The sequence below is a fragment of the Podarcis tiliguerta genome (assembly GCF_965153285.1).
Source record: "Podarcis tiliguerta genome assembly, chromosome: 4".
NCBI lineage: Eukaryota > Metazoa > Chordata > Lepidosauria > Squamata > Lacertidae > Podarcis > Podarcis tiliguerta.
Genome location: NC_139537.1, coordinates 40,037,721 through 40,051,105, shown reverse-complemented (window position 1 = coordinate 40,051,105; position 13,385 = coordinate 40,037,721). Strand labels below are relative to the sequence as shown.

The 13,385-nt window shown below is 42.1% G+C and overlaps 1 protein-coding gene across 2 annotated transcripts in view; it reads right to left on the bottom strand.

Moving 5' to 3' along the window:
- The window catches only part of IGSF3 (immunoglobulin superfamily member 3), a 115,460-nt gene that overhangs the window by 76,502 nt on the left and 25,573 nt on the right, over window positions 1-13,385 (bottom strand). For both annotated transcript variants that reach the window (XM_083439218.1, XM_083439219.1), the window contains exon 3: window positions 10,117-10,494. In XM_083439218.1, the coding sequence (XP_083295344.1) occupies window positions 10,117-10,494 (378 nt within the window). The remainder of the gene's footprint in view (window positions 1-10,116; window positions 10,495-13,385) is intronic.

Genomic DNA, 13,385 nt, shown 5'->3' with positions numbered 1-13,385 from the left:
CAACTCCTTAATATTAGGATCAATATTAGTAGACAGCTTGAGCCTCAAGTCTTCGTGATCTGGCCTTGTTCCTTGCCAAACACATTAGCAATGGGTACACTTGACTAGGTACAATGAGAGCAATAGCAAAAGCAGGTCCTCTCATTGTTTGAGGACAACTGACAGGAATTTCATTCCTCATTGCTGTGTACCACTTCAAGTGGGGCACATATTCTACACTTCACCTCTGCCGACTGTCACAAGCTGCCACGGGAAGAGAAGAGGCTGCCAGAATACCAAATGCCCCCCAATTCCCTGTAAAAGTTCTGAATGTGTACCACCTCAGTGTAATTGCTCCGGGGTGGGGTGACCACATATGGTCACAGTTACAAATCACTAGGCTAGACCTTTGTTCTTGCCTGCAACCCCTTTGGGAGCCAAAGCAGACTCGCTCAGTACATCAATCACAGTTGCCAAAATAAAACTCTGGCATCAACTGCAGTAACAGCTGCCCCTGCTCCCCCGTCCTCAAATGCAACAGGCAAACTAATACAAAATGACTGAGGTGACAAGAAAGTGGAGGCAGAGCAAGGGAGTGAGCCAGCCTCAGGGGGGAAATGAATTTTGAAGAGAGTGTTGGGTGGGGGAATAGAGATGAGGGAAGTAAGTATACTAAAGCCTCCTCAGAGAAACAGCAGGAGAATGACAAAGTTGTGAAATGGGAAATTTTCACTGGTAATAGAATAATGGCTTCTTTCCATTATAGGGTTCCTCAGAGCTGCATCTGGCTGAAGCTACAGGGACCACATTCTGCTTTCAGAGTTCACTGAGCAATTGCTAAGGCAGGGGATGGGTGCCATATGTTACCAGCTGCACTTACGGTTATCACTTTCCCCACTTAATGCTGAGAGACTGTTCTGAGGCACAGAGGCAGAGAAACCTGCCCAGCTCTGGCCTCTCTTCTTGCTCAGACAACCCATTATTCTTACATATCTGCCAAGAACTGCAACAGGACCTGTCAGCAAGCTGAAAGAGATCCCCAAGCAGCCTCAAGTACCAGAGGGCTGCCAAACCATTGCAACCACTCATCAAGAGAAAGGAAGGAAAGAAGGAAGGAAGGGTGGAAGAGACAAGAGTTTCTTAGCTGTCATCGAGGAAGCACAGTGCATGCTGCAAAGTGCCACCCTGCCAACTTTACGGCAGTGCCCATGTAGACAAAAAGGGTGCATTCTGCATGTGTGCTTTCTTATTCTGCAAGAAGCATAACTGGATTCTGCAACCTGTGAACATTATTGTATCAGACAAATTCACATTCATTTGGCCATTTTGAAGGCAAGAGGGAGAAAAACATGACACCAGGACCATCCCATCTCCCCATACAGCCATTTACCACCAGCTGTCATGTGGGAAGAATCATTTTGACTTGCTGCATGTTGGGTGTGTGTGTTTTAATGTGCATTGGTTTCACTTACTTCACTTACTTTCAGGGATTTGTATCCTGCAAAGGATGGTTGACAAAGCAGAAAATCTAATATGGAAGAGCCAGCTGTTGATGTGCTTATCTTTTAAGGCCATGATCAAATGGTATACATTTGTATACCCCTGACCTGTTGTTTTGGTAAAAGCCAAGATAACAGCATCAATCATTGCAAATAACAGAAGACAAGAAACTAGAGCGGTACAAACCACAGGAGGTTATAAGGAAACATCAAAATCAGCAGATCTAGTAGTTCAGAGCCACCTTTAGACCGTGGCATCTTTGGGCATTCCAACAGACCCATCTATAACACACACAAAGCAGCAGCACTAAGTAGCTGGGAGCTACCATTTAAATATTTCCCATGATGCTACAATGGGGACATAATGGAAAACTAAAATGGCTTTCCACTGCACAGCATTCATTTAGAGTGCTTCCAGAACCCATCAATGTAAGAGAAGCCCCCAAAGGCCACTCCAGTGAGAACCCCAACCGCAAGCGACAGAGGCAGAGTTCAGGTTCTGCTGCTTTCAAAAACAGGGCCTCACGTCATGGTACTTTTCAGGCTACAATAAGTAGTTTTCAGATTTAAATAGTTTTAAAAAGCAAGGTGGAGATTCCCCCACCCCACTAGGGTTGGATTAGAGGGCGAAAAGAGAACTGTGGCACCAGAACTATTCAGGGGAAATAGTATTATTCTGCTTCGAGAGCATAATTTATTTCACAATATTTATATGTACCACTTGGTTGTAACAAAACCTCATGCCTCCTTGCTTAAGGGAGAATCTCTATTTTGTCTATTTAAATATGGTAAATTTATTTTTCGATTTTATATCCCACTTTTTCTCCAAAGAGCTCAAAGCAATTGACTTGAAGTCCTCTTCTCACTGACTCCCACGGCATTTTACCCTCACCACATTGTATCTTCAAAGGCCTGGCCCAGGATATTTTGCTATCTGAAATGAAGGAAAAGATGGTGCACTCTCTTTCCACATACAGAAACCACATGGAGAGAGGCAGGTGAATCTTCCTTCAACCCTGGTATGGGATAGCTTCCTCCATCAAATCTGATGACAGCTCGCTAAATCCAGGGGGCATAGGGCAGGCCACATAGTACAGATGCAGCTCTGTCCTCTTAACACCTCACAGCTACCCAGAATTCACAGCCTGAAGCAGCTGCTTCACTCTACCAAAGGGTAAGGTCCGGCTGAATGTTGATTGCCCTATGGCCACCTAGTGAACTTCAAGGTACAGTGGGGATTTGATCCTTAGTCTCCTCAGTCCCCATCTGACATTCTAACCACAATGCAGGACATGCTTGACTTGTAAGCACTGAATAATAATTGGCAATCTCTTGATTCTTCGAAGAATCAGGTTTGAAAGGATGTCATCCACAGATGCTACCGGAAGTATTACAGTTCTACAGTATTACAGATTCCCCATCCCTGTTCAGTTGTATGCTATTTATTATCATCATTTGGTTACTGCATATAGTTAACATTGCAGTTGATACCTTGGTTAATAAGAGGCTGAAATGCCTGTGATACTTATCAAGTTCTGGCAATGTTCTCTTTTTAGGGTAAATGGCTTCTTAAGGCACCTGCTGCTACAGGTTCTGAATGTAATTTTTAAAAGCGAAGGAGGAGAAGGAGCGAAAAAGATTGCCAAATTACACGGTGAAAATCAAGCATATAATGCATATCTGATAAAATATCAGATGGCATACTTTATCAAAAGGTGAATAACTGGGTGTGTTTTGCTTAGAGCAGCTGAGCAACAAGCGCACTGAATAAGCCATGCAAACTAATGAGCGGAACAGAGAATGCAGCCTGGGGTCACTCTTTTCCTCCACAGAGCAGCAGCAAAGCATCTTTCCATAAATTGAACAGTATATCATTTAAGCAGAAACAGCAGCTCTCCACCCCCTCCCCAGTCCTCTTGTACGCAATGTACCATTAGCCTGCAAATTCATGGTTACCAGACAAATCAAGAGCAGAGGAGAATCTAAAAACAAACCAACATAAAAGTTTGGCAGGATCACAAAACATGTCAGTTCCAAGACATAACATACCCCTTAGCTGATGGGAATTAAAAAGGCGCTTCCTCTGTTATGAGGCAATTTCATGCACTTCCGCTTGGAGCATCCAATATCCACCAATGTCAGCGAAAATGCTAAGCTAGATGGATCGCGGCTTGAAGCTGCTGTAGCAATCCCTGTACTCCCAACAGAATGCCTACTGCACTTAAGTGCTGTGAAGTGTCTCAAGAAAGCTAGAGACAAAGAAAGGGAGCCTAGGTGAAGTAAATCTCCATTTAGCTGGGTCCCATTTAGACATAACAGCTGCACATTATTTGAAGAACTTCCGCTGTTACCGTAACATTGCTATTTAAGCTGGCAAAGTACTATATCCCACTAGTGAGAAGGAAAACAACAGGGGTGATGGACTCTAGCTTTTGCCAACAAAAAGTCATAGCACCACGCCTAAAAATCTGAGCGCAGAAGACTCTCAATGCCAGCATTCCATACAAGCCCAATAGGCCGGTTCCCATGACTAGAGTTGAGTTGACAAGATTTAACGCACACCTCTCTCTCTTTTTTTTAACTTTAAACAGCATGAAAGGGGAAAAGTGAAATAATAGGCTCTGGCATGTGCCAGGTGTACATTCAAGTTTGCTCAAACAGAAACAGAGATGGAAAAGTAGGCTGCACGAATGCAAAAATAGCTAGGAAGAGCAGTGTGGTGAAAAGTAGGGTCTAGTAGAAGAACAGCTGCACAGTTGCGCTCTCTTCTGCCTTTAAAACTAGGAAGAAATGAAAAACACAGGGAAATATTGCCCCTGCAAAGAGAGCTGTGATCCAGGCTGTCTCCAGTCATCACCAGTTTACTTGTCATCCAGCAGCACGGCTGTGGCTAATTTTGTTCTTCCTCAAAAATCATGGGAGTCCCTGGTACACACGATCAAGGGAAACCATGCCTGCTGCCATGGGCTGATGGGAGCTGCAATCCAAAACATCTGGAGGGCACCAGTCTGGCCAAAGCCAGTTTAGGTGATCACGAATGCGAAAGAGTGAGCCTTGGGCTCGTGTGCTCTCCCTTCACTCTCTTGCTGTGTCCATGAAAGGAGGTGAATGCTTTTGCAAGAAAGTGAAACATTTCACTCTCCTCTTGCACACAGAAGGGGTGAATGCAAGGCCAAGGCTCCTCACACCTCATTTGCAGCCACCAAAAACTAAGGTCTGAACCAGGCCCTAGTCTGCTCAATGTGTATTTTGCAAGGATATTAAGCCAAGGAATCTCTTAGCTACCAAAGAATGAAGAGGAGGGTGTGTAAGACGACAGAGAACTATCCCATCTGGCTGATTGGTATCTCAGATTTTTCCATCTATAAGATGCCCCCATGTATAAGACCCCCCCCCCACTTGCGGCAACAACCAATCGCCAGTCTACCCCCAGCACTATCGGTGTATAAGACACCCCCTAATTTTTGACATTATTTTTTAGGGGGAAAACCTAGTCTTACACATGGAAAAATGCGGTACTTTGAGTTAAGTCCCATCAAGTTCAGGAGGATTTACTCTGATGTTCACTGCTGCCTTAGATAATGCAAGAGCTTCTATATAAATGAAGGGGGATTGTGTGTGTGTGTGTGTGTGTGTGTGAAAAATAGGTCCATCTGTCAAACCTTAGTTATTCAAAACTTCTAATTAATTATTTGACTATATCAGAGCATACCTGTGTTAATATCATTTGGGTTGAAGTGTATTGCTCACAAATGTTGAGGTAGTGAAGTTCTATTAGCATGCAAGAATATGAGTGTTTATGGGATTAAGCTACTACTCCCCATTGACCATGCTCTGTATCTCTGAATCAACAGCACTGTTAACATTAACAGCAATAATAACAGTAATACATTGATTTTATCATTTATGACTGCTCTTTTAACGACATAGTTAATAGAGCAAGATGTGATGTGCACAACATATAGGTCAAAGTTCGTGATCTGTTAAACACTGCAGCCGCAACAGACAGCTGTCACCTATATTCTATTGATAGTAAATTATCATCATACCAGATTTCCAGTTTTTAAGCTTCATACTAAGGAAAAGACATATCTTCTAGCAGGGATGGAACACTTCAAGAACACATAAGATCAGTTACAATCCAAAATGATACGGAAGGATCTCTGAATTATAGCATCATCTTTCCACCAATTTTCCACTGAGTGAAGCCACCTGTGTCCTGGCCGGCAACCCAAATAAAATAAAGAGCTATTCATGGCCACAGGCCCCATTAAAACATAGCTCAGGTCCAAATGGCAGCATGATGTTAATGAGAACCAGGAGATATAAAGCCAAGGAGCACAATGCAGCATGATTTATTCCTTCTGCTCAAAGTGGTTGCCAAGTAGAATCAGCCCATGGCAAATCTTCAAACAGGAGGAGGAGAATTTGCATTTAGCAATGCAAATTCTCCTTACTTTCTTTTTAGCCTTCCGAAGACCCCTGCTTACTGGGGTAGAGAAACAATTTTCCTGGCTAAAGCTGCTAAGAAAGGGAGGGAAAATGGCATCTTGTACTGCACTCCTCCAGCTGTTCTTCTTATGCACCAATCCAGGAAGGGGAAAGACCCCAACAACAGGCTTCAGCAAAAACTTCAGTTCACATTTCTAAAACAAATCCACTAGAATGCTTTTCCTGTGCTTCTTTAGTCAAATACCCCTCATAATGTACCTCAGGAGTGATTGGTCTGATAAGCAATGCCTCAGATGTGGTTGATGCTGAACATCTGTCATATCCAATAATCATCCAATGAAGATGAACAATAAGTTCCTGAGAGGTAGTTTGGGTTTCACAATCAACCATAAATCTCTTCTGGGTTTTGGCTCAATATTTGTGGAGACATCTCCAATAAAAATACTATCTATTTCAACAGTAAAAATAGCTGTTGGGCTGCGCTTGCCCCACAATATAACCATAAAATTTGATAATCATGTAAATCATCCTTGGTAATCCTTTGTTCCAAAAGCCTAACAAAGTAGTTTGAAGCAGGGAAACTATAGTTTGGATAGTTAAAAGTCACATGGAGGAAGGTTCTGTGAAAAATTACTTCAGAGAGTGATTATGACCCCTCCAAAATAGTCTCTCAGCCTTCAAGTGGAGGTGTTCTTGTGATTGATTTAAACATCTTTTTTTTCTACTTGTGACTTTAAGATGCGTTCAGAGAAAATAGAATATGGAGAGACTGGACAAATGTGAGAGAAAGAGACCTTCATCTGATCACAGGCAACCCAATCTGGCAAAGCTCATCTGAGAGTTGACTGAAAGTAGATTGCCAGGTTTCCTCCAGGTGTTTTGGGATACAATTCCCATCAGCCCTTGCCAGTATGGAATTCTGAGAGATGTAGCTCAAAACATCTCGAGGAAACCAGGTTCGGGGGAAATGACATAGAGCAACATTCACCTGGAAGCTGCTTTATGACAACGTGATAACATGGAGAGTGCCTCGCTTAGTCCATTTGTATGAGCACCATAATGGTGTAAAAGCTGGATGCTGTCTCAAGCTGTTTTTTCATGGCAAGCAGACTGCTCTTTGCTTTAGCATTTCTGTGGCTTCACTGGATCAGTCCCCATCTTTAAATAACAGCAAACAAAGACAAAATAATCATTTAATGTTTACCACAAACTACCAGGGCACTAAGTGGTATGATGAACCAGCAAGTGCATGGTTTTTTTGTTTTTCTTTTAAATCCTTTTTACTCACCCTTCCCCCACACACTTCAGAGCACTCAGAAAAACTAAAACTCCCATCTCCCCCACAGTCCCTTGGGCAAGTCTGCTGCCAAATAAAAGCCGCTGAACCTAATGAGGGAATTAAAAATTCATAACTTGATGAAAGAAGAAAGTTTGGTTCCACTTCTGAGAAAATGAAAAACAGTAATTCACTCATAGTTCAGAAGTGTTTCTTGAGTGGGTTTATCTAGCTAACCCACATATGATAGAGGAAAAGGATATTCCAAGGTTTTTCAGAAATAATTAGCAATGTGGTCAAAGTCTACGATTACCTGGTTCGGAATAAGAATTTGCCCAGTTCATAATGATGAAATTACAAACTAAGCAACGATCTCCCCAAATGTTCTTTGCCAGCTCAGAATGTAAAATGTTTTTTTTTTCTGAGCATGTGTGGTCAGGATTCAGCAGACCACATACCCTAAGACAGCTACTTTAAAGGGCCAAGCCTCAAAGTCCTTTAATGTTAAATCTCTTTCTTTCATTGTAGCTCACAAGTTAATTACTGTGAACTATGGAACTTTACCAAGTAGGTTTTTCTGTTAGGCAAGTATCTTCTTTGGGGGCAACCCGCTTGATTTTTTTTCTTGTAAGTGTTGCCCACCCTAGCCCCAATCATACCTAAAATTCCCACACATATCTCTCCCCCCGCCATTTGGATTCCTAGGCAACTTTCAACCCATGACTATAATGCTAGAATGATTAAGTGATGCATGCAGCACCTTCTGTGAGCATTGCAACCACTTTAAGCTCAGACTGAACTCTGAAAACAGGTAAGCTTTTCCACTGACAAAATTCATAATTACCAGATCAAGCTAAGGGGGATTCTTCTATCACCTTCAAAGCAAACGGCATCATTCTCAATCACATGAAAATCCCATGAGAGGGGATTTTCAAAATAAAACTGCTTAAATTTTCTCTCCTTGTCACTTTTCTTACCAAAACAGAAAACGGGGGGTGGGGGGGTGTCACGGTCTTTCCCCCTCCCTTAGACAAACCCTTACTAGGCTTGTAGCATTCACATGAGTGAGATTCATTCTCTTTCCACATGGGCCATGTCACCAGCCCATATGGACAGCTGAGAACTGCCTCTCAGGAGGATCATCCATGTGATAATTTTCAACAGATATGAAATGCAGAGGGAATCTCTAAAATGTGACTATGGAACTCCCTTTCTGCAAGTCATCCAAAAATCAAGGCTACAGGCTGTTCAGAGGCCATGGTGGTATTGAGTACTAGAGAAGAACACAATGTGCACCACCTACATCCTTGTAAAAATGTTAGCAAATTCATTCTTGTAACATATAATTTTCTGTTTGGTATTAGTTATCCAGCTTCAGCTTTGAGGCTAAACTAATTAATGCTGTACATTAAAATTAAGTTTTGCCCTGCATGGCTGGCTATACCCCCAAAAGCGTTTCTGTACATTCAAATCACTAGTTTTCAAAGACTGCAAGAGATGCTAATAAATACAGGAGCTCAAAGGGTTTGGTGCCTCCAAGTGTGGGTCATATTGCTTTTGCTATTCTGCTGCTTTCTCTGTAACAGGCATGTCCAACTCCCAAGAGACTGTGATCTACTCCCAGTACAAAAAAAAACTGGCAGTGATCTACCCATTGTCATTTGTGGGAGGAGGACTGTGCGTGGGGTGGGTGGATTGCCCAGAGTTGTTGAGCTTTGTGGGGAGAGGATTACACAAAGGGTTTTTTTAGCTCTTCCCCTGTAACTTTTTGTATACAGTAAGGATCCCGTGATCTACTGGTTGGGCATCCCTGCTCTCTAACAACTGGATGCATGCCTTCTCCTTCAATCACCTCCCAAGTGTACTTTTCTACTGGTGCATCAATCCTTCACTTTATGTAGAACCATTATATTATTCAACACCTCTCTTCTACACTAATTTCAGGGGCTCTTCTTTTCCCCCGTCATGTACTTGCACTATTTCGCTCCCATTCACGAGTATTTAATTAAACCAATCTGGATTTATACTGAATTATTAAACACTTTGAGACACAGTTCTGCACAAAGAGTCACATTTGCACAGATGGGGGGTGTAAACAGCTATTTTAATACTACTGTCTATATTATCTGTATTCTCTTTATTACTAAACATTTCTGGGGATTAGTAATTCACCATTAAAAGCCAGAGTGCTTTCTTGAGAACCCCATCTGTGCCTGCTTGAAAAAATTATAACTGATTGGTAGATATTACTGACATAAAAAGCTACTGCTGCTTTAGGAGTGAATTCTGGGGTTGGGACAGTCAACAAAGCATTAATAGGAGGTAAAGGAAGGCACTTCTGAAGGTACCTGGACCCCCCAAGTTCTTTAGGGCTTTAAATGTAATCATTATTCAAACAAACAAACAAACAAACAAACAAACAAACACCTAGCGCTTTGAATCTGGGCTGGAAGCAGACAGGTAGTTAGCAAAACTGTTGTGAAATTGGCAGTATATGATCAGAGCAAGCTGTCCCAGTTAAAAACCTTGCAATTGTATTTATTTTCTGAATTCACACTTCACTGTTCAATATAATTTCCCGGACATCTGTACTTACTGTTTAGCCAACAATATGCAAACAACTTACACTGTTATAGTGCAAACAGGGGGAAAGTTACAGGTGAGACTTTCTAGCAGCCCATCATATTCTATGGTGACAGTGAACTGACCTTTGGAATTATGTTTGGAATCATCTGTAGCTCCTGGTATTGCTCTCCCTGGTCGCAATTGGTTCAATTTAATTTCTCCTAAATTTTATTCACCTTAATTTATAGTCATTATAATACTATTTGCCATCTTAATTTAAACAAGAGAAAACAAGGTAATGTCTTCATGCAGGGTAACGTCAACCTGAAAAATAAAACAACTTACCCATTAGCTTCATCTTGGCACTGTAGCTCCCAAAGTATCTGTCATCAGTGGTGGGTGTGTGACATTCATACTCGCCAGCATCCCTGTCTTGGAGCTCCTTGATATGCAACAGAGCAGAATCCCCTTGGACCCTCTCTACATAGATTTCTCCGCTCCGGACACGTTGGGTGTAGATCGCATAAGGGAAGGATGGGTCCATGGTGCTAACAATTTGTACCTCCCTTTCTGGGGCAGATGGGAGATATATGGACCACTGGAAATTCTGTTCTGATGGTCCTTGGTAGCCACTGACTTTGCACCAGATAGTGATGTGGGAATTTTCAGTGCGGTATAGAGGTCCGTCTTGAACGGTGACTTGACGTTGTGCAAATGCCAATCCTGAGGGGAAGAAAACAACAAAAGAGTTCAGATACATCTAGCTTATTAAATAAAATAAACTCATATACTACTTTTTAATTAACTGTTCCAAAGTAGTGTCTTTCGTTACACAACTCACTCAGGTTTTCCAAAAAAGGCCATTATTAGAAAGCAGGTGAAATAGGTCCATTTAAGAAGAAAAAGAGGGGAAGTTGTTTGTATAACAATGTAAATTTATTGTTCTAGCCAAAGGCCATGACAAAGGCCATGGCAGCAATGGTACCAAATAAAATAATACAGATAATGTATCCATAACAGGAGCCAACATCCATGATACAAGAGAAAAGCTGTTTGTTTCTCAAGGTCATGAGGGGATCTGTGATCAAGCTACAAACATTTACACTTCTATTGAAACATTTTTACTTCTATTTCCACTTAAGTCAATAAATAAACCTGCTTCCTAGCAAAGGAGGCTCTTGTGCAGAAATGAACATCAAAATTGATTGATTTTTTTTGATACTGAAGTTCATGGGCAAATCCTCAAAAGGTAGCTTCCAACACATAAAAATACAATCAATACTCAAATTTAACCATAATCTTCTTTTTCTCCATAGAGGAAATTGCATGAATGTTTGTGTGGATTTTTTTTTTATTTCAGAAAAAAAGAACCGATTTAAAAGAATACCCACCAAGTGAGTAACAAGGTCCTTGTAGTTTTCTTCATGCACAACTGCTGACTAACCATATATGTGACCTCAGGGCCCGTCCATATCCTGGCTTAATGTGGATTGTGAAGCCATTGTGCCCAGGGGCGGCCTGTCTCATTTAACCTCAACCTGCAGCTCCCACCTCCTCTGCTCCCCCACCCTCAATGCTGAAGCTGGGATCACATGGTTTCAGTATTGGCTTCCAGGTTCCAGCAAGATGTCACTGGAACCCATAACCCCTTCTCCTCAGTTCTCTGGTGATAGGGTGGGGTGTGGGGCAACTGCGGTTGAGTTGAAGAACTTATCCAACACCACCAAAGGCACCTCCCACCCACCCACCCACCCTGCTGCTGGAAAAATGGTGGCACCAACCAGAGCTCATCTGTGGTGGCGACGCCCATGGCAACTCCCTCAGTATGCTTCATGGGTGGGCAGGCCCTGCCCTTTCTTTAATTCTCCCTCATCTATGCAGGATTCTTCTACAACAGGCTTCCTCAAACTCAGCCCTCCAGATGTTTTTGGCCTACAAATCCCATGATCCCCAGCTAGTAGGACCAGTGGTCAGGAATGATGGGAACTGTAGTCTCAAAACACCAGGAGGGTTGAGTTTGAGGAAGCCTGCTCTACAACGACTGCTGTCCCACACTTTCTACTCCCTAAATCTGTAGATTCCCTGTGCAATCAATGTAGGTCTCCTATTAGGATTTTCAAAGAACAGGGATTTTATTAAGTTCTCCTTTATCCTTATTGACCTACATACATCAATAAATGAAAGTTTCAACATGGCCTCTTAACTCTTCTTACAAGGTACTATTCAAAAGTTCCTCGGGGAACTGACTGTGAGTAACTTTTGTCACCAATATATTTTTCCTCTTAGTGCAATCCAGCATCTCTCTCTCCCAACTCTTAAATCTCTTGGGAAACATTCAATTAGAACTGGAGAATCAGATGCGTAATCCAAATGCCTTACTAGCATACATTATAAACATTATAAAACCACTAAGACAGAATTCTATGTATGGATGTAGTTAAATGCTCCCAAATTATATAGCGACTGAGAAAAGAGCCAAGTTACAGTAATAAATATGCAACAGCAGTAGAATGGTCAAATTGTAGAGTGTTTGGAATGGAAACTACTGGACTAACAGCATTCTAATTTTTAGTCAACAGCCTTTAATTGAGTAATTTTAATATTTAAAATAAATCAATGAAATCTATTAGCCTACAAAACATCTACTACCTTGCTAAAAGAAAGGTAAAGGGACCCCTGACCATTAGGTTCAGTCGTGACCGACTCTGGGGTTGCAGCACTCATCTCGCTTTATTGGCCGAGGGAGCTGGCGGACAACTTCCGGGTCATGTGGCCAGCATGACTAAGTCACTTCTGGCGAACCAGAGCAGCGCACGGAAAAGCCGTTTACCTTCCCACCGGAGCGGTACCTATTCATCTACTTGCACTCTGACGTGCTTTTGAACTGCTAGGTTGGCAGGAGCAGGGACCGAGCAATGGGAGCTCACCCCACCGCGGGGATTCGAACCGCCAACCTTCTGATCAGCAAGTCCTAGGCCGCCCGCGGTTCTTACTACCTTGCTAGTGGGTGGCTAATGAAGGGTTGAAGACGTGCATTCCACTTCCAGCAGAGGGATTCCCTCCTATGACAACCCACTCTTCTGTGCTGAACACAGAAGGGCCAAGTAGTGCTCTGCACAATCCTATGCAGATTTATATATGGAATACTACCTGGCAAACTTATACAAGAACACACTGAACAGCTTTTAGAGTTTTAATCAGCCTAGTGAAGCTATATGCCTCTGAACAATAACATATGGTCTCCGAGAATAAAGAGGCAACTTGAACTTCAGATTATGGAACTCCCCATGGGAGGTGCAAATGACCCCAAGTGCTCCAAATTTTAAGCAGGGCTTAATACACAATGTTTATCATTTTTCTAAAAAAACACACACACCATGGGCTGTTATTTTGAAAATCTATTCTTGAATGGACAGCATTTCTGTTTGCTGTTTGATTTAAAATCGCTTGTGTTTTGAAATACTAGTTGTACTACTGCTTTTAAAGTATTCGTTTCTGGGTGTTATTGAGTTTTGTGGGATATAAGTCACCTTAGGTGGACTATGTCCCAAAAGGTGGTCCATAAACTATGAACAAATAAACTCTAGGCCCATTTAAAACATGATGTACCCTGG